We start from the raw sequence: 20,702 nt of genomic DNA, 5'->3' as shown, positions 1-20,702 counted from the left end.
TGTGACCTTGGGTGTCATTCTCTCGTTATCTGGTATTGTAAAAATTTATTTCTGCTTTTTCTTATTCTCATTTTCTTCTAGAAATAGAACAGATTTATCTTTCATGGAGGTCATGTGTACAAAATCTTATTCCCCCTTCATTTTGCAATGATCTTTTAGATCTAAATGTGGAAGTAGCTTAATGCCTAGCCATTGGCCAATTTCCTGTATCACACAAGCACCCACCTATTAAATGTAGGTAGGGTATTTTCTTCCATCCCCTGGTAGTTTTCTAATAACCTAGAGAGAGATTTACATCTTAGGAATCTCTTTCTGTTACCGGTTGAATATCCATTATCTAAAATGCTTACGACTAGCTGTGCTTCAAATTTTGGATTTTTTTTAATATTTAGGAATATTTGCACATACACAATGAGATATCTTGGGAATGGAACCCAAGTATAAACAATAAAGTCATATATGTTTCATATACACCTTATATGTATCATATGAAAGCAAGTTTACACAATATCTTTTAATAATTTTCTGCATGAAACAAAGTTTTGTGTTTTACCATGACCCATTGCATGAGTTCAGGTGTGAACTTTTCTACTTGTGGCATCATGTCAGACGTCCAAAAGGTTTGTATTTATAACATTTCAGATTAGAGATGTTCAACCTAGAATTGATAAACTCCCGTGCCACCAATAACATGTACAACAAGTCCCTTGGACTCTTCCTATTTCTGTCATCACTACCACCATCAGATCAATATATGAGATTCTATACATCCTTGATAGGGTGATGTCCCTCCACATTTTCCCAATAGATGCAGTCATTTTAAGTCCAGGGGCTTTGTTTTTGCAGGAGGGATGCAAACAGAGAAGTTTTTAATAGAGCACAAGATCAATAAGCAAAACAAGATGCTGGTCACCTTAGAAAGAATTTCACATACCTGCATTCATTTGAAAAATACTTTTGAACATCTACTATGTGCCAGGAGGTATGCAATAAGGAGTGGGTTTTCCATTTTTAGGGTAGGTGTAGATACATTTCTGAGGAAAAAGATCATAGGGCTGTCTTGTTTCCTTTTTATACCTGAAACACACTTTGATTTGGCTTCAGACTGTGTACACTATTAAAGGTGTTTTTCAATCTGGCCACGTAAACTCAGTAATAGTAATTCCTTATAGGATACATGTAAATGTCTAGTTGTTATCTTTCTTATCCATTGCTGCTGAATTTTTAAATTACTGTATGTCTTCATGGATCATATAATAGAAAATTAGAAGAAGGCCTATTAAGACTCTCTAGCTTACCAAAATTGTAACTATTTTAAACAGTAAGTTGTCATTTATGTATGTATTTTTTTCTAAGAAGATAAAAGTTTCCCAAAGAAATTTCAACAGAATAAGATTTCACTTTCTAATTAACCTTCCGTAGGGAAGGAAGCAAAGGATTGCTGACGGCAACTGAACATTGTGTTTTGCATTTCCATTTCTGAATACCATAAGTTTTCTCTAATAGTATGTATTAAAAGTAAAATTTTTTTGAACAGAGTTGATTTTGAAGTTCTGGCAGATTGATTCACTAAGTGTTCAAATTTATTTTAGCCCTTAGATCACTATGTTTAAAAGAATACAGTAACAATGATCACAAGCCTTGGAGTGGTAGATTAATACTGAAAGTTGCTACAGTATAGTATCAAAAATATCAGTTATAACAAAAGACAACATAGGAGGAAAAAAACAAAGAAATTACTAACCATCCACAAGAAAAGTAAAATCAGGCAATGGAAACTTCCTGGGAAAGTGGCTAAATTTTCTATTTGATACGAAAAAAGACTTCAAAGTAGCCATTACTTTTCATCCAAAAATCTTAAGAAAGCTATAATTTATTTATTTATTTTTTGTGGTTTTTGGCCGAGGCTGGGTTTGAACCTGCCACCTCTGGCATATAAGACCAGCGCCCTACTCCTTTGAGCCACAGAAGCCACCCAAGAAAGCTATAATTTAAAAAGCAAAGTATGATGTCCCTCCACATTTGCTCCCTCAAATAGCAATATCAATAATCATAAAACAAAATGAAATGTACAATAACTAAAATGAATAATTCCCTGGAGGGGCACAAGAATAGATTGGAACTTGCAGAAGAATTAGAGAACTTAAAGATAGAGCATGTCTATACAGCCAAAAAGACAGAGAGGAAGAGAAAATGAAGAAAAATAAAGAAATCCTTAGAAAGAATTGGCCTGTCATTAAGCATGCAGACATATACATAATGGGAGCACCAGAAAGAGTGGAGAGAAAATAAGAGCAGAAAATGTTCTAAGAAATAATGCCTGAAAACATCTCAAATTTATTGAAAAACTTTAATTTACACACCCAGGAAGCTCAAGTAGGATGAATACAGGGATATCCCACAAACACATCATACTAAGAACACTGAAAGGCAAAGAAAATGAGACTATCTTTAAAGTTATCAAAAGTAAAATGATTTATCATTTATAAGAACCTTCCCTCTAGTAAGATTAACAGCTGAGTTTTCATCATAGACAATAAAGATCAGAAGGCAGTTTGGTAACATATTCAGAATGCCAAAGAAAAATATCTTCCCAACCAAAAATGCAATATAGAGACGAGGGTGGAGGCGTGTCTCTCCCTTGCTCAGGCTGGTCTCCTACTCTTGATCTCAAGCAATGCAATTATACCCTCCAAAACTGAAAGTAGTTTCCAAGATAAAAACTGAGAGATTTTGAGGCAAGCATACACATCCCTGAAGGGATACTAAAGAAAGAGCTCTATTTGAAAGCAAGAAACTCCAGGCACAAATTTGATTTTTACAAATAAAAAAAAGCATTGGCATTATAATTATAAAAGACCAGCCTGAGCAAGGGAGAGACACGCCTCCACCCTCGTCTCTAATAAAAATAGAGAAACTAGCCAGGCCTGGTGGTGCACGCCTGTAGTCCCAGCTACTTGGGAGGCTGAGGCAAGATGATTGCTTGAGCCCAAGAGTTTAAGGGTTGCATTCTACCCAGGGTGACAGAGTGAGATTCTGTCTCAAAAAGAAAAAAAAAAAAAGCATAAATTATTCATTTAAAATTTTAATAGCACATTGAAAACTTGGAGTTAGTAAAAATAAAAAAGAAGGCAAGGCAATAACTTACACTGAAGAGTCTCAAACTGACTGCTCTTAAGCCAAATATTCCCTCACATTTGTCTGGCTGTCTCAGGATTTTATTTTTATTTTTATTTTTTGGAATGTAAATGTATAGGCAAGGCATCTACTCTCCAGTTCACCACAGGATCCATCATCCTTGTTGCCCTAGCTCAGATCTATCATTTAAATCCTTGTTACATGCAATGGCCACTTAACATTTTAGTCTGGAACTCAGCTCTCTTAGTAAGGTAAACAGATTACTCCGTCTTAATTTGTAATTACCCTTTTAGAGTTAAAAATTTATTAAAGTTAACACAAATCTATAGGAGACTAACAAATGAGAATTCAACAAAACCAAATTCAGCAAAGGCATAATTTAGAATCCATGATGCTAGAGATATTGAACATCCTAGGAATAACCCTCATGAAACATTGCATTTCTACTATTACCCAACAGCTTGAAAGAAAATGAAATAAAAATAAAGGTAATTTTGAATAGTTAAAAATATGTAGTCACATTGTTTACAGCTTACCACTTGTATTTGTTAATGTATCAATATTCATATTAAATTTGGATTGCACTTTCTTGATCACAGCAACAGAATAAAAGGGTACCAGGAGTACCAAACTTAAGTACACTACTCAACAAATAAAGACCCTGGTCCAGATCAAAAATAAATTACTTGTAAGTGAGACACTGTTCCCCTCTGACAGGCTCTTACCATTGACAACCATCTTGTTCTTTAGAACCAGTGTTAGACTCAACTCCAGCACAAATTCTGTAACCAAGTTCTTCTCAAAGCAAGAATTGACCTTCCACAAAGTGCATTTATTGTCTTTAAGAGATTGTTACTTTTTAAGAAAGACAGGTCTGCAAATTTCAGCATCAGTGATTTAGCATTCAACTTCAGTACAAAATGTAGATTACCGTGATATAATATGTTGGTTTTTCATAATCCAAAATATCATTCATTAATTTGTATTCACGGAGCTGAAACTCTACTTAATTATATTATGAACACCTCATGAGTAAAAGAGTAATTCATTCTTGCTTCTAAATATTTCAATCCTCACATTATTGATTACCTGAGTATTTTGCAGTTTTAGTTCCTTGAGATTTAGTCAACTTAGATTGTGGTTCTTGAACCTGAGGGATGTAAATTTTCTTGGGAATGTTGAAGTGTTCCGGAAGACTTACTTCAGTAGTGTATGAAATAGACTTAGGCTTCTTCATCTTGGAGGTATTAAAGAGCATAAGCGACTGCAAACAAATAATAAAATTGAAATGGTAATTTCTTCTAACATTTAGCTCTGGAACACAAAAGACAACATTATTTATTTAGACTAAACAAGTGGGGAAAAATCTAGCAAGGGACTGAATTTGTTCATTTTGTTATTTTTAATTAATTGGTGGGAGATATTACATGTACAGTTACAGGACCAGTAGAGTCCTCCTTTATTAAGAGATGGCCCATGTCTCCAGCACTAATGCTTGCAGTGTTGAGGAATTCATTGCCTCTAGGAGGAAACCATTCCACTAGTGATCAGCTTTGAAAAATCACTTCCCTCCTTCAGTTCAAACCTGTGCTCCTCCACATCTACCCATCAGATACATCATACATATATGTATACAGAGTGAGTCTCTTTCTTTTACTAATGACAATTTTGTGGCTTTATAAAAACAACTAGGCCCTAGTCCTCCACAGATGTCCATAAACTCTTCATAACAATGTTTGATATTTTTAGTTTCATGAACATTGCTCACATAATGTGAGTATAATGATTCACATCCATGTATGTGATCCTTTAGACACAATCTAGTTCAATGCTGTCCTTCCAAAAATAAAATACTTAAGATAAACTCAGATCTCTAAGTTAAAGTGAAGCAGTTTAAAAATGGTATATTTAAGGCACTTTTTAAATTCAATTAAGCAATGACAGGGTACAAATCATGAATCAAATGTCCAGGGATAGACGAATTCACGTTAAGAAAAATGCTTTAGAATTAGCAATCTGAATGAAGAAACAGACAAATATAAAAGTAAATATAATACAAAACAATTCATTAAGTGCCATAATAAACACAAAAAGTGTGCTGAATTCCAAGGAGAAAGCTGAAGGAAGAGGGAGAAACTACACATTTGCATACAAATGGACAAAATCTGCCTCCCTCAACCATTTTTTTTATTTAAATAAAATGTTTTGGCAACAGATAGTAATGAAAAAAACAATTTAAAAGGAAAAAGAAGTAGAGAGAAAGAGTGAAACCTGAAAGAAGGGGTGAGCAAGAGAGTGAGAGTGCTGAGAAATGGCCACACATTGGAATTTCTATTGTAATAGTGTACTGAAAGTTGAACATAAACCTTCCCAAATGCATTGTTCTGTAGCAGAAGTAAGAAGCAGTTTAGTTTGAGTGGAAGAAATGTCAGGTTCTTAGAAGCACAGTGTAGGTCCTCAGGCTTTAATATTTTTGAGCCAATCAGAGCTTAAAAACTCAGGTCATCGGGCGGCACCTATGGCTCAAGGAGTAGGGCGCCGGTCCCATATGCCGGAGGTGGCGGGTTCAAACCTAGCCCCAGCAAAAAAAAAAAAAAAAAAAAAAAGAAAAAAAACTCAGGTCATCTTTAAAATGCCATCATTAAATTGTTAGAAATCTGTGGTTAGGCTGGGTTGATTATAGTATTCTGACAAACTGTTTCTTCATTCAGATTGCTAATTCTAAATACATAAAATACATAAAAATGATTGTACCCTATTTTAAGATATAATAATAGAGCATATAGTAGTAGTAATAATAGTCATAATAATAACCACATTACCATGCATAGAGTACTTATCATATACCAGGAAATATGCTAAGCATTTTACATAATTATCTAAATTTTCATAAATTACCAACACCTCTATATGAAAACTACAAAAATGAGACTTGAGGAGGAAGTGACCAGCCCACAGTCACATGGAAAGACAGTTTAGAACTGGATTTTCAGTAATCAGACATCAGAGTTGACCCTCCTAGGTACATGACACAATATCCTAGGCAACTTCCACAACATTTTCCCACTTACTCACTGCCACAGATTCATATTTAACAGTTCTGGAGTAGGTCTGTGTACTGGCACTATTTTAAGTTCTCCAGGGCATTCTAATGTGTAACTACAATGAATTAATAACTACACTATAATGCCTCAAATTACATAGTAGAATGCTTTGTTCAGATTTATTATTTAATGAAGTTAAAAAAAGAAAAAGTCAACTGAGCTATTTTCCTGGGGGGAAACAATATTCATTATTTTTCTAGGTAGAATGCTACAGTAGTAACAGCCCTGTATATTTTTTAATAGAGAGTAATTTCCATGCACCATTTGTTCTCCATTCTTACCTCAATCCTGCTCAGCCCAAGAAGTGCAATGGCCACACGGACACTACTGCTCTCCAGAGTGCCTGTGATCAACCTTCGTTCATACTCAATATCTGACATCTGCTGCTGTGCAGCAAACGCCAAAGCCTTTTCCTTAGCTTCATTTGTTAGCGGAAATTTAAGTTCCACATCCAAGATTTGACGGATATCACATTTCAAATACAGAACTGGATCTTCCTTATTTAGCTCTAGGGAAAATAAAAAAATATATATGTATTCATGAATGCAATCAACATTCATGCCCTTGACATTGTTATCCAGAATGAACTTGGGAGGTTTGGAATATTAAACCGCAGTTATGGCCTTCATTAAACAGAGTAAAAATAAATGGATAGCACTTTTCTATTAGTTCTAACTCAGTGATTCAGGAATAAAAGATATTTTACTGGTATTCTCTAAGAAGAGTCCTAGTCAAATGCTTCTTTTATAGAAACATCATCAACATACTCATAATTTCAGTGACTTATCAATGATCAGAAGGCAGGAGCAGAAATGAACATTTTTTTTAAGAAGACCCCTGTCAAGGACTATCAGGAACTGCCATTTTCTCTCATGAACAACTTCACATTTTAGTGCCTCATTCTTTAAAAGTCAATAATCAAGAATTAAAGGCCAGGGTAAAACTCCAGGTTATATAACAATATGTATATTGTTGTGAGTGTGATAATTTCCAAATTATTTGAGAAATGAAAAATTTTGCTAAATAGAATATTCTGTGTGCCAAATTCTGATATTTATCTGAAGACTGATAAGGAAAATTTAAGAGAAAATCACCATTAATTTATTTTTAATTGGCAAAATAGTGCTAGAAATGCATTTCCTGGGTACTGACATAACGTTGAAATGGGAAAATTTTAAATCTAACTATTTGCTGGAGAAACTTGCTAAGAGGGAGCTTAGGTAACTATATGAGAAATATCCTCATCCTTTAACATTAAACATGAAATAAAACACATGTATCCTCTACCTTCATCTGGAGTAGTATTGTAGTCAACTGAACTTGAAGATGGTTCTTTCGGGAAAAAGCTAGATGGTAAAGGAATCATTCCTTTTCCTTCCACAGCATATATTAATTCTCCAATCTAAAACACAAGCACACATAATATTAAATTTTAAAAGCTCATAAAATATGATAAGTCTTTGTGCTATGAGGAAAATCTGCATACTATAATAACTGCCGGGCATTGCGTGTTTCTAAGCAAAATAGGCTCTCAATGGGTGGCAAAAGTCCTATTCAAACATAGCATGCAACCAGAACACAAGGATTAAGGTCTCAGGACAGCACAGACAGCAGTTGTTCTTTGTTGCTACAAATGTCCTTGTAAAATTTCTATCTTGAACTGAACAAATAAACAATGAAAACATTTCCTTGATACTGTAACTTACTGTTAAAGGGAGTGACATCATTCTTATAGGGCATTTTAGTCTCCAAGAGTCTATATTTTAAAATGCAAAATTAGTATATATAGGATTGAAAATCTCTTAGAACAAATGATTATGCAGGAAGTAAAAAAGGGTTTGGGAATGAAAATAAACTTTTTATCTGAGGAATATGAGTTCTCTTTAATTATCAGGTCCAGAAAAGCATTGAAATGTGACAGCATGTAATAATAGCTTTGTCTCACTCTCCCCTTGAGCTAAATAATTGAAACCACTTGATATGTGGGCTCTAACTGATGCCAAGTCACCATAAAATGCCATATGCTGGACACCATAACTCATAAGCCATGGTTCAACAATGTGTAGCCAATCAGTAACCAATGTTATTTCTGGAAAAAAGTGAGAATTCCTGTCAAACTACTTTGTATCATTCCCCAGTTTGTCCCCTGTTGTCTTAAGAAACCTGCTTGTTACAAAGGCTGCATGCAGCAGTCCCAAAAGTATTGGAAAGTTTGCTTAGCACTTGCTCTTGAGGCTGCATCAGAAGAAGCGAACAAGTGGTTTGATAAGAAGGAAAGGGAAATGTATTACTTTGCTGGAAAAACAGGAAAAAATGTCAGAATATTCCTCTCAAAATACCAAATTTCCTGAACATAAGCAGAAAAACAAATCTTTAAAAGAAAAGGAGGGCCTATTGTAGTTCAACAACAGTTAATGATTCTAATCTTCTCATCTCTGCTCAAGACAAGGCCAGGACCTCCACCCTCCCGGGAGGCCCAGGATCCTGGCCTCCATCTCCATCTTGACAGTTCAGCTGAACCATTTCCTATAGCATAAAAAGCAATAGACATTGCCCTGCCCCTCTGAAGCATGGCCTGAGGTAAGGATGCAGGCCCCAGTTTCCAAAGAGTTGGGGAGGCTTTAAACAGACGAAACAGTTTTGCCCATTTTTTTCCCAGGTCATTCCCTCTGTTACAAAGGGAAGTTGGAAGTGTGTTCTGGGCAGGGGTTCTCACCCTTGGCTCACTCAAATCAACCCTTCATATTGATTTTGCCTCCAGTTTCTTTCTTTTAGTCAACAAGCTAAACAAGAATACAAAATAAAAGTGGGAACAATGCAAGGCCAGCAATATGGTAGAGTGAAAGAAAGACTAATAGAGGTAAGCATGCCTGGTTTCAATTGATACTGCCATTTATGAGCTACTAAGCCTCCGGCAAGTTTATAAAATCTCTGAGTTCCACTTTTCTCCTCTGTAAAATGAGATGATCAATACCTTTATTTTAAGGATCTAGAGTGGAGATTTTCAACTGGGGTGCTATGGCACACTGGTGTACCGTGAGAGGATCTTAGGCATGCAGTGAAAATTTTAAAGATCATTAATTAAATTATTTTAGAAAGAAGTTCAAAGTGAAAGCACATGCAGTGAGAATAAGATGGAGTCTGTCAGGCTAGGGCAGGCAGGGCACAGCTGGTCTGGTCGTTTTAGGCCCTAAGTGACCTTCACCTCCTGCCTCTCATTTTTATTGTTTTGTAAATTGAGCTCCCACCCTAAAGATGTCCATTTTGACTAGTTTAGGACATTGTCTTTTGAATTAGAGGTGTTGTAATAGGTCACTGAGTTGTGCTGTTTATTATTTAAAGTAAGAGTTAATGTGGTCTTTGCTTTGAACCATTATGTATGTATAAAACTGTGATTGTGGAAATGGAGAAGCCACTCTCACTGTTGTCCAGAATTGCCAGCCCTCTGACAAAGTTTGGTGGACCTATCCCCAGCTCTGCATATTGGCAGACAGTGACAGGCAGCCAGACCCTTTTCATCAGGTAACAAAAGCATAGCAAGCATATTACTTTTTTTACTCTTTTTTTAAAAAATCAACATAATATACATGTGCCATGGAAGTTTAACTATAAGTTCAAGCATATAGTGAGATAACAAAAAAAAAAAAAGGTTGAAAAACACAGATCTAGAGTTTGAAAGAAAAATAATTACAGAGAAGTCTCAAAAGACATATCATACAATCACAAGGATTGTATGTTAGATCCTAATTCAAACAAAGAAATGCAAAATGAAATGACAGAAAATAAACATATAAATTAGGGAAATTTGAACACTGCCTAGATGATTGATGATATAAAGAAAAATTTATAAACTTTTTAGCAATAATGGTATCATTGGACGTGTCAAGAAAGGGAGTCTTTCTTGAAGAAATACTAAATTATTTATGAATAAAGTTGTGATGATTGATTTTTGCTTCATTATAGTCATGAAATATTTTTGGCTATGCAACATTGTAGCTGGGTGAAGGGTACAGGAGAGATTTATTGTAGTTTTATCTTTACAATTGTATGAACAGTAAACCAAAATAAATCTCCTCACATTATGATTCTTTTGTATAAGAATTATTTTTTAAGGCAAGCATGAAACAAAGTTTGCTGGGAAAGAGAAAGGTTTACTGAGTAAGAGCAAGGTATACGCTTACAGAGCAAGGTACAATCACCATAGACAACAAATGGGCCCTATTGTTGCAACAAAGAAAAAGTACAGAGGCCTGTATGAGAATTATTTTAAGCTGAAGACAACTAAGAAGCAGATACAAGAAAAGCTCTCTGCCTTACCCTGTTTGCCTAAAAAGATATAAATTTACAAAGGTGTCCTCCTTTCCTTTCCATGAGAAAGGACAACTTTAGAACCTAGCAGCCTAGAGAAAGCACCAGATTAAGCTACATAACAAACTCCCATTTATTTCCTGTCCCTCAATTTGACTCCCCTAGGTCTTGTCACTACTCTAAGAATGTACTTTTCTTTGTTGAAAATGCGATGTACGCCTGGGTTCTAAGCCACCTTGTTGAAATTCCTTGCATTTGTACCTCCATGTACATATGAAATATGCATGTTAATAGCTGTTTTTCTTTTAATTATAAGGGTTTGTCCCTATTAAGGAACTATAAGGGGTAGAGGGAAAATTATTTTTCCTTCTCTCTATATGTGTTTTATATTCTCCCTAATAAAATCTTTTTAAAAATCCCTGTATCTTAAGAAAGGGAATGATACAAAGGATGCAATGAGGACTGCATCAAACAACATACTAACCTAACCCTTTATCAGGCACTTACAAAGCACATAAGAGATCCATTTAACACATTAACTGCCACGTGAGTTGTATTTAACCTATGCTAGTTTTGATCCTGAGGCCTCATGAAGCATATATAACTTACAAGTCTCTTGACTGATTTTGGCCTAATGAAATACTGTGGCTATAAGAAAAATTTTCTAACATGGCAGTCAGTGTGTTAAAAGGAGTGCATCTATTCTTTGAAAGCAGGGCTTCTCAAACCTTTGTGTGGATATTAATCATCTAATGCTCCTGTGAAAATGGAGAGCTGACTCAAAAGGTCTAGGGTGGGACCTCCACTTGAGAGGACTGCCAGGGTCCTGCCCTGAGGGCAGGGTCCATTAAGACCTGTGGATCTGGTGGCAGTAGACTGAAGAAATGTAAAGTTAGAAACATGACAGATGAAGAGATAAGACACACAGAATAGAATTTTCAAAGGTGGGACCACTGCCCATTTGTGGGGTTCCAATGAGTGGCCCCAAGTATTTACTCCACTCAGCTTTTATTGAAGACTATCTGCTCATTAGCCCAGAGGGTAAGCTGAGGAATGGAACAAAGACATCAGCAGTTTCTCTGAGCAAGCATGTCAGCTCCTATTGTTTCTATAATCATTAACTTTAAGGGTCTGAGCAGCCTTGAGAAATCCAGAATCTTGTGTGGAGGCAACTTCCTGTCTGTGGTCACACACACAAATTCCTAAGGGGGTGTTAATCCCCGCTAGTTCACTGCGGAGTAAAATACCACTGGTGTCAATCTCCTCTGAAGAATCAGTGGGAAACAGGAATTTTCCTCTTACCACCGCCACAGAGGGTCTTCCTCTGTGATAATGGATATAAGCCCTCCTACCCATATTTTCAGGGCTCGAGCTGTTCCCTTGATCTCTGCCCTGGTCAAATACAAATCTCCACAATGGGTATTTGCTTTGACTATTAACTGGGCAGGAGACAGCCTAGTTAATGTTTCTTGCTAGGCCTTGCGCACAGCATCCTCTGTGGCCATTATTTTGTCAGAGTGTTCACAGACCTAGCAGGGGTGTTAGCAAGCTATATACCCTATAGGCCAGGCTTCTAGAAAACTGCTCAGATAAGAAATTTAGCAGTGGCTGCTTTACAGGTAAACTAGCTGACTTTTCTTTGTTCTGCCTCGCTCAGCTTATTTCTCCATCTCTCCCTTTTTCTGGGGGTACTTTCCCATGCCAAGTCCCCTTTCTGCCTGCAAGGACCACTGTAAATGAAATCTGGCAAATTTAGATACAATGGAGAATCTTATAACAGAATCTCCGGAAGCTAGGATCATAACTAGTTTCAAATATCCCATAATCTCAAGACAATGTTACCTGCATGACTGAGAGACTATTCCAAAAATATCTTTGAGTAAACTTAGTAAACAGTATCTATGCAAATGAAATAGAAGTAAATTGATAATGTAATAAAAACATATATTCCAAAATATTACAAATATCATAGGGAAGTGAGATGGTAGAAACTGAAAATTAATCTGTAAATAATGTAAGAATGAATAATTTCTTATTGTGAGGTTAATTTTTATATAACTTTATTATCCACCCAATGAGATTTGTTCATAATTCTTTGGTGGTGGGCTTTCACATGATAATTGTAGGCAGGCTTCTTGAGATTTCAGTATGCTAACATTTTAAAGACTGAAATAATGTAAAATTGGACTAGGCCCTCAGTTGTTGGCACATGTTAACTGCTTGCTTCCTTCCTAGCATTCCCTTGTTCTCACAGCAAATACTAACTTCAGATGCATTATTTCTTTGTGAAAAAAAAAGGAGATAACTCCAGGATCACAAGAAAAATCCATAAGTTTGTTTAGCGGAAGGAATGAATGCCCCAGAGAAAGTTGCAACTATCTCTTGATTCTTATAATTTTGGTTTCTCAAAGTGTTTGCTGAGCAAAGCTCACTGCCTTAGTTGTCTGACAAGACAGATCTGAAAGATTTTCCTCCTGTATTCTTATCTTGTCCAAATTGAATAAACCTTTGTCTCCAAGCACCTGTGTCACAGTGTTTGGTTTTAGCTGTGCATCAAGTACAACACCCCGAATTTGGGGTTCTACAACATAATGTTGCATAAAATTGTATCAAGATCCATAATTATCTACAGTTCATGCTGAAACAAAGGAATATGAAAAACTTTGAATTTTTAAAATTGTTTAGTATTTAATTCTATAGCATTCCTGTTAGTAATACTGTATTATATAATTCTCATAAAGTACTTTTTCTTAAGTAGCCACATACTTTGCAAACAAAAATATAAGATAGGCTTTTGCAATGTAATTTTTATCTCTGTGTGTGCTTATTTTAGTACAAATACAACTGAGTGATCAATATTAAAGATGTAAAATTTCCAATAACTCAAGTAGAACACAAATACATAAATTCAAAACAACAGGGATTGGAAAAATTGTTACTAACTTCTTACATTTACTTTTTTCTATCCTTATTTTTATCTAAAAATGGTTGTTTTACCCAAAATATAGTATTCATAAGCAATTAGACTCAGTGAGCATAGTGTTTTCATAATTACCTGTTTTAATGAGTGCCTGAATGAAAGTTGAACTATAGCTTGTTTGATGCATGAAAATGAATAACAACCCATGTGAATTAATCCAAAAGGACCAAACTGTTATTTCTCAAAATATTTTCCTCGAATATAAATTACGCACAGCTTCTCAGCCATTGATTTTCCAATTAAAATATTATTAATTAGGACTCCATTCACTTCCTTTTAATTCTATGTCTTGCACACAGTATATTACCATCTCTCAAAAATGTATTTTGTCTAACTTGTTCATTTTCAATATTCTTTTTTTATTAAAAATCACTTGGTATAATTAGAAATAGTGTCTGTCTTGTCTGTGTCAGAACATTCTTTAGAAGAGCCATGATCTGTAGTGTAGTCTAATTATTTCCCTTCACTTTCCCTGGAATAAAATTAGACCAGGAAAGGAACACAACATTAAATAAATGATTTTTAAAGTAAAGAACCCCTTGTATTTCAAATCTAAAGGCTATGATAAGGGAAATGAAATTATCTGACACATAGCAGACACTTGTCAATGTGAGCTATTCTAGTAGTGACCTATGTAAGTTCCTTCCTGCTCTTAATTTCATATATTCCAATTGGCATGCTTACTTGATATTATACTTTCCAGAAAGATGCCAAAACCCATTGTCAATTCCAAGAAGCCCTTACAGAAGATATTTTGTTCCTCTTGTGAATCTAGTTAAATGTGCTACTTAAATTGCACAGTAACATGCAAGTTTACAAGAAGACCAGCCGTTAATTACCTAGAAAGGAGGAACACAAACACTGAATTGGCAGGAAAGTTTTAATCTCAGCTCTGTCACTAATTAGCTGGGTAACCTTGGATAAATCATGGCTACCCTCCAAATACAAATAACTTCAATCTTAAAAGAGAAAAAAAGTGAAAAATACATTGACATAGACAGAAAAATCTCCCTGTTTTTTCATAGATAATATGTACTACTTATTCTCTTTTCCTAGGTCTAGATTTTTAAAATTTATTTGTTTGAACTGGATGAACAATTTTATTTTATTTTAATATCTAAACAGGCACATGGGATTTAAGCTAAAATTCCAAATCATTAAATTCCATACACTAAAGAGAGCTCATTAATCATTGTAGATGATATTTGACTGCCATAATTATAATGCGGACCTAATCAGAATTAATACAATTATTTATAATAATTAAGTCACAGATATGAGCTAGGGTGAGGGTTAGAATACTCATGAAAAGATTTGCATACCTATACTGATAGTTCCATTTTTTTCAACAAAAGGTAATCTTAACACAATCTTAATTGCATACCTGGATGATTATTCCATGGACATTTTGAAAAGGTAAAATGTATTTAAATAACATAAATATGAATTCATTTTTAATAAAAATTTGTGGTGTGTTTTAGGACATCATCTCATCAAATACTAGGACGCTGTCCCTAGACTCTAGAGTAATGATGGCAACGAAATCAACAATCTCTTTCCCTTTATCACCACAAAAACTTGCTCCACTTCAAGTGTGAACAACACCTAGAATGTTGTTAAGCTTGATCTGTATAGCAATATAAACTTGGTCCTCAGCATACTTCCCTAGAATTACAGAGGGAAGGGCAGAAGGCAGTGGTGTGTGGAACATGTGATAGATAGATTACAAGGGTCTCCTAGCCAGTCTCACTGCCTTCACGTCCTTTCTCCAACCCGTAATCTACTCGCTGTTTTAACACCAGAGATGTTTTCTAAAACAAAAATGAAATCAGATTCTACCTATGCTTCCACTGGGTTCCTGCTTTTGATAACATATTATAATCATAATTATAAAATTCACTGTCCTATTCAGTTTATCCATGCAACCCGTTTTCTATCACTTTCAACAAACTTCTCAGAATCAGTCATCCAAGGATCCACAAAATTTCATGCTAGCTGCCTTCCTCAGGTTCTTAGAATCTTTCCCTCAAGAACATCTCTCCCCTGCCCAACTTCTTTGCTTTACTGGCAAACTTATACACATCTTTCTTGAGCGTCCTTCTCTACTAATCAATTACTCCTGTTTGTAGTATCACACAGAAATGAATGTTCCTTTCTATGCTAAAAATTGTTACAGTTTGTATGCCTGTTTTGAAGAAATTAGTGAACATGTTCCAGGATACCACATAGACTAGCAAAAAGTGTGTTTTGCAAGGGGGCATCTTGTGAAGGGCAAGGTAGTCCCAGGACAAGGCTACATTCATTGATTAAGAGATGAATTTTTCTAATTCATAGCAATGTGCCACATCCTTAGTAAGCTTTTCTCATCCACATGGAGGGGGCATCAATAATTCAAATTCACATAACTTTCTCTGTAAACTGAGCCAGTCCCATGCAACTTTGCCTTCTTCTCTGGAATATGATTCCTTTAGTACAGGGATTATGCTCTTTCTGTGTGTTCACTCTCTTTGCCCAGAAACTTGGCTGGTGAATTGTGTTAGGAGAAATGAACAAAAATATTAAAATGAAATTGTTGAAATCCACCTTGAAGGTGACAAGGTTAAAAATCTTTATAGTCATTCTCCATATTCTACACTTTCCTTCAAGAAATGAGAGGGCCCATAAAAAATAATATTGCTTTAGAAGGGTGAAATTTGCTTTGTTATGTGGGGCTCTGGTGTGGGGCTGGACCAATTTGCTTAAGTAGTACAAAGATGTTGACTTCCATCCCTATTTCCTCAACTCAGCAATGCCCGGAATTTTGTCTCAATTTGTTGCAGCTAAGGTTTGTACACAGATGAGGACAACACAGGCCTGGAAGATAAATCTACCGGGGGGAGGGAGGCTCTGGGTTGGTGAAAAGGGCTGATTGTGCTACAGCCGGTGGCTGCAAGTGAAACCTCCTCTTAATAGAGCCCAGAGCAAGGATCCCTGACTGATGCCCCTACCTCCCTCAAACAGATTAGATCATCATTGCTGGGTAATTACACAGAGGAGGTGGTCACATACTGGCACCACAGTGAAGACAGAGCCTCAGGGGTATGTCAGTGCATTGTTGTGGACTTTGCAGTGTTTGTGTGCTTTGTAAAGGGGTTTGTTGCCTCTTCCTCCCAAAAGGTGCAATTCCTCAGGGACTGGACCTCAATTCTCCTTGGAGCTTCCTCCAATTAATGTGACTCATTCCACATTAGAAAAAAACTCTTTAAATGCCTGGCATTTGATAGCATGAGATTTTGATGCATATCGTTAGAAGATTTGTAAAACTGTTTCTACTTTCAGTTGTTATATAAATCTTTTCATTTTTTATTTGAAAGTTGAAATCAGCCAGGCACGGTGGCTCATGCCTGTGATCCCAGCACTTTGTGAGGCCAAGGTAGATGGACTGCCCCGAGCTCAAGAGTTTAAGACCAGCCTGAGCAAAAGTGTGACCCCTTCTCTAAAAAACAGTCTGGTATTGTGATGGACGCCTGTAGTCCCAGCTACTTGGGAGGCTGTGGCAAGATGATCCCTTGAGCCCAGGAGTTTGAGGTTGCTGTGAGCTATGACAATACAGCACTCTAATGGGGACAAGAAATTCAGACTCTGTCTAAAAAAAAGAAAGAAAGAAAAAGAAAGTTCAAATCAAACAGCCAAAATGAAAAAAATGGCCTTTCTTTTGATAGCACTGTTAGTAGAAATGTTTTTATTTTATATGTGGAAGCTATCAAATAGAGGCCTAAGTACAGTTTTAAACAGGTGGTTCTTAATGGCAAAGCAGTTATTGTACATTTAATAAGAACAGAGCTAACCTATGTGGGCTTGGATGTTTGATCATCTATTTAAGCATGTAATTGCATTTTTCAATTTAATTAGTCATATAATTGAATGTGTAAATTAATAGATGTGTTTCCCTACATAAGTAATTGTCATCGGATGGAATCCTCTAGGTTGAGGGTATTATTTCTTAATTGAAAGCAATATAATTTCAAGACTTGTTTTCTCTGACAGGGACAAAATATATGTAATCAAAAGTCATGTTGTAATAAATTGAGATGTCAAGTTTAGTATAATTATATTTTGATTAATTAAATTAAATTTATTTGAGCAAATATTAATATTACAATAGACTAATTCAAAGAACAAAATCAATGCTACTGTGCTATTGAGAATTAACTCTAGTATTTCCTATAAATTAATATAAAAAAAGGAATTGTAGGGCGGCGCCTGTGGCTCAAAGGGGTAGGGTGCCAGCCCCATATGCCAGAGGTAGTGGGTTCGAACCCAGCCCTGGCCAAAAACTGCAAAAAAAAAAGAATTGTGAAGCATTTTATTAAACTACTGGTTAACCCAGGTGAGATGGCTCAGGCACTTTGGGAGGCTAGCACTTTGGGAGGCTCAGGCTGGAGGGATGGCTTGAGGACAGGAGGTAGACATGAGCCTGAGCAAGAGCAAGACCTCATTTCAACAAAAAGTACAAACATTAGCCAGGAGTGGTAGCACACACTTGTAGTCTTAGCTACTTAGGAGGCTGAGCTAAGAGGATCACATGAGCCCAAGAGTGTGAGGTTGCACTGAGCTATGATAATGTCACTATACTCTAGCCCATGAGACATAGAAAGACCCTATCTCAAAAACCAACCAAACAAAAAACCCCAAACTATTGGTCACATTACAGTTAATATTTAAAAAAAAAATTATGTAAAGAATTTAGTTAAATCCTGAACTCCTTTAAAGGAAATAAAAACACACAAAATTTAGCCTTATTATAAAAAGGTATTTTTTCCTCCTAAGTGATAATTTTAGGTGTAAAATTAACTATATTTTACATATTTAATAGTCTATGTTATTTTTAAACATGTAAATGAGTCTATAGATACTAGGTGTAAGTACAGTATCTCTTTTTAATTACCAATATTTCATTGCCTTTGTGCTCAATTTAGTGTACACATAACTGATACAGTTAGGGCTGTATTCTGGGTTTTGTAAATTCCCTCCTCAGGGCAGTGTCTTTCTGAAGAAGTAATGCTATAAAACTTTCCCTCTTGGGCGGTGCCTGTGGCTCAAGGAGTAGGGTGCCGGTCCCATATGCCGGAGGTGGCGGGTTCAAACCCAGCCCCAGCCAAAAACCAAAAAAAAAAAAAAAAAAAAAACTTTCCCTCTTTCCCCTCTTTCCCTAGCTTTCTCCCTCTCTCCTCCCTCACTTTCTCTCTCTTTCATATCTCTCTACCTCTCTCCCTTCTCCCCTCTCCTTTGCTGGTTTTGAAGATGCAAGGTACGTAAATCTCACAGCCACAGAATATAGATTCTTCCAGCAACTTAAGGGAGTTTAGAAGCACATCCTTCCTCAGTTGAGCCTCTGAGGAGAGAAACCAGTTCTGGCTGCTGTCTTAAATGAGTATTTGATAGATTCTAAGCAGAGAACCTATCTACGCTGTGTCTAGACCACTGCCCCATGAAAATTATGAGATGAGAAATATGTTATTTTAAGCCACTCTATTGATAATATGGTTTGGATGCTTGGCACCTCCGAATCTCACATTGAAATTTGATCCCTAGTGTTGAATTTGGGGCCTGCTGGGAGGTGTTTGGGTCAGGAGAGCAAATCCCTTACGAATGGCCTTGTGCCCTCGTTGGGATAAGATGTCGGATCTGGCTTTATTAGTTCATGAGCGAGCTGGCTGTTTCAGAGCCTGGCACCACCTTCTCTCTGTCTTGCTCCCTCTCTTACCATGTGACGTGACTGCTCCCCCCTCACCTTCCATTTTGACTGAAAGTTCCCTGAAGTCCTCACCAGAAGCAGATGCTAGTGCCACGTTTCTTGTATAGTCTGCAGAATTATGATCCAAATTAAACTTTTTCTGTAAGTTACTCAGCCCCAGGAATTTCTTTATAGCAGTGCAAAATGGACTAATATATACTCAGTATGTTGCGATTTGTTCCACAGATATAGATAACCAAGCACAGGTACAGATAGAGCCACAGCAAGGTTGTCGTCATCAGACTTCCCTACTCAACCATCATAAAATTTACCCACAACTTGTGTAGAAGAAGCTCTTTGCTCATCAACTTGATGGCCAAAATGATCTACATTTCTAGAGTCTCCAGCTGCCCTCACATCACATTTACTCGTTAGTCCATTAAACTGGCAGCCCGTGATTAACACAGAGACCACGATTCTGTTCTTACCTTTCTATTGCTTAAGATGATGACACAATAGCGCACATGGATGTTAAAAGGAAGAAAAAACATCTCCAAGATTGAAGTTTCATTCGTTTCCAGATAAATATTGTGCGAGGAGCAGAAGAACTCTCTGATGAAATTGGACTTAATTGCTAGCAAAACATTACATAGAGATTGTTGGCATATGATTTTATAAGTTCTATTCAAATAAAGCAGCTGTTTCAATTAGTGATTAAAATTTTGAAATCAATATAAGATGTTCATTAGCATACAAGATTAGAAGATGATACATACATTTGTTAATGAAAGTACAATGGTTCCAGTTCAAGCTTGATATAACAAAATGAATCTTAAGGATTTCTTAATAAATACTTACATTGCAAATGGAATTTCACTACCGTTTAAAATTAACCTCAATATACTTACATATATAGCAAAGTGGTCATCCAAAAGTCTTCAAATTTTTGTGGACTATGTAATGTTTCACAGAGTATAATGAATAACTTCAACTGGAAATGAAGGACTAATCATCTGTCTACATATGTAAATATGTAAGTGTACAGATGTTTTGTAGTCTGAAAACATGTCCACAAATTCTTTGAGACTGCCTTAAATGTGGTGACATGGTCATTTATTAGATTCTTAAATAGTATGCTAGAATTTGGCAGAAGTGGAGAAGTGTGATTTCTCACACCAGATCAAAAAATGTAATGCAACTTCTGCCAGTTTTCTCTCTTTCTTGGCTCACTTTTCTTTAGAACTTAACTGCCATCCCACGAAGATGCCCGAGTCACACAGAGAGGCCATTGGTAAGTGTCCAGACCAATAGCCCCAGCTGAAGTCCCAGGCAAAAGGAAACCTTGAGATGACTCAAGCCTCAGCCTCCATCTGATTCTGAGTTAGAGTGAGCCCAGTCACCCAAGAAGGATGAGAAGTCGCCATCATTATTGATTTGGGTTGTTGTATGCCAGTAT

At 36.2% G+C, this 20,702-nt stretch overlaps 1 protein-coding gene across 1 annotated transcript in view; it reads right to left on the bottom strand.

Moving 5' to 3' along the window:
* The window catches only part of CFAP47 (cilia and flagella associated protein 47), a 307,856-nt gene that overhangs the window by 115,607 nt on the left and 171,547 nt on the right, over nucleotides 1-20,702 (bottom strand). The window contains exons 42-45 of the mRNA XM_053578992.1: nucleotides 19,735-19,927; nucleotides 7,515-7,644; nucleotides 6,524-6,735; nucleotides 4,228-4,402 (exon numbers count right to left, since the gene is read on the bottom strand). Of these exons, the coding sequence (XP_053434967.1) occupies nucleotides 4,228-4,402; nucleotides 6,524-6,735; nucleotides 7,515-7,644; nucleotides 19,735-19,927 (710 nt within the window). The remainder of the gene's footprint in view (nucleotides 1-4,227; nucleotides 4,403-6,523; nucleotides 6,736-7,514; nucleotides 7,645-19,734; nucleotides 19,928-20,702) is intronic.

The sequence above is a fragment of the Nycticebus coucang genome, chromosome X (assembly GCF_027406575.1).
Source record: "Nycticebus coucang isolate mNycCou1 chromosome X, mNycCou1.pri, whole genome shotgun sequence".
NCBI classification, from domain to species: Eukaryota; Metazoa; Chordata; class Mammalia; order Primates; family Lorisidae; genus Nycticebus; species Nycticebus coucang.
The sequence above is the reverse complement of the archived record's forward strand: the minus strand, read 5'-3'. Positions and strand labels throughout refer to the sequence as shown.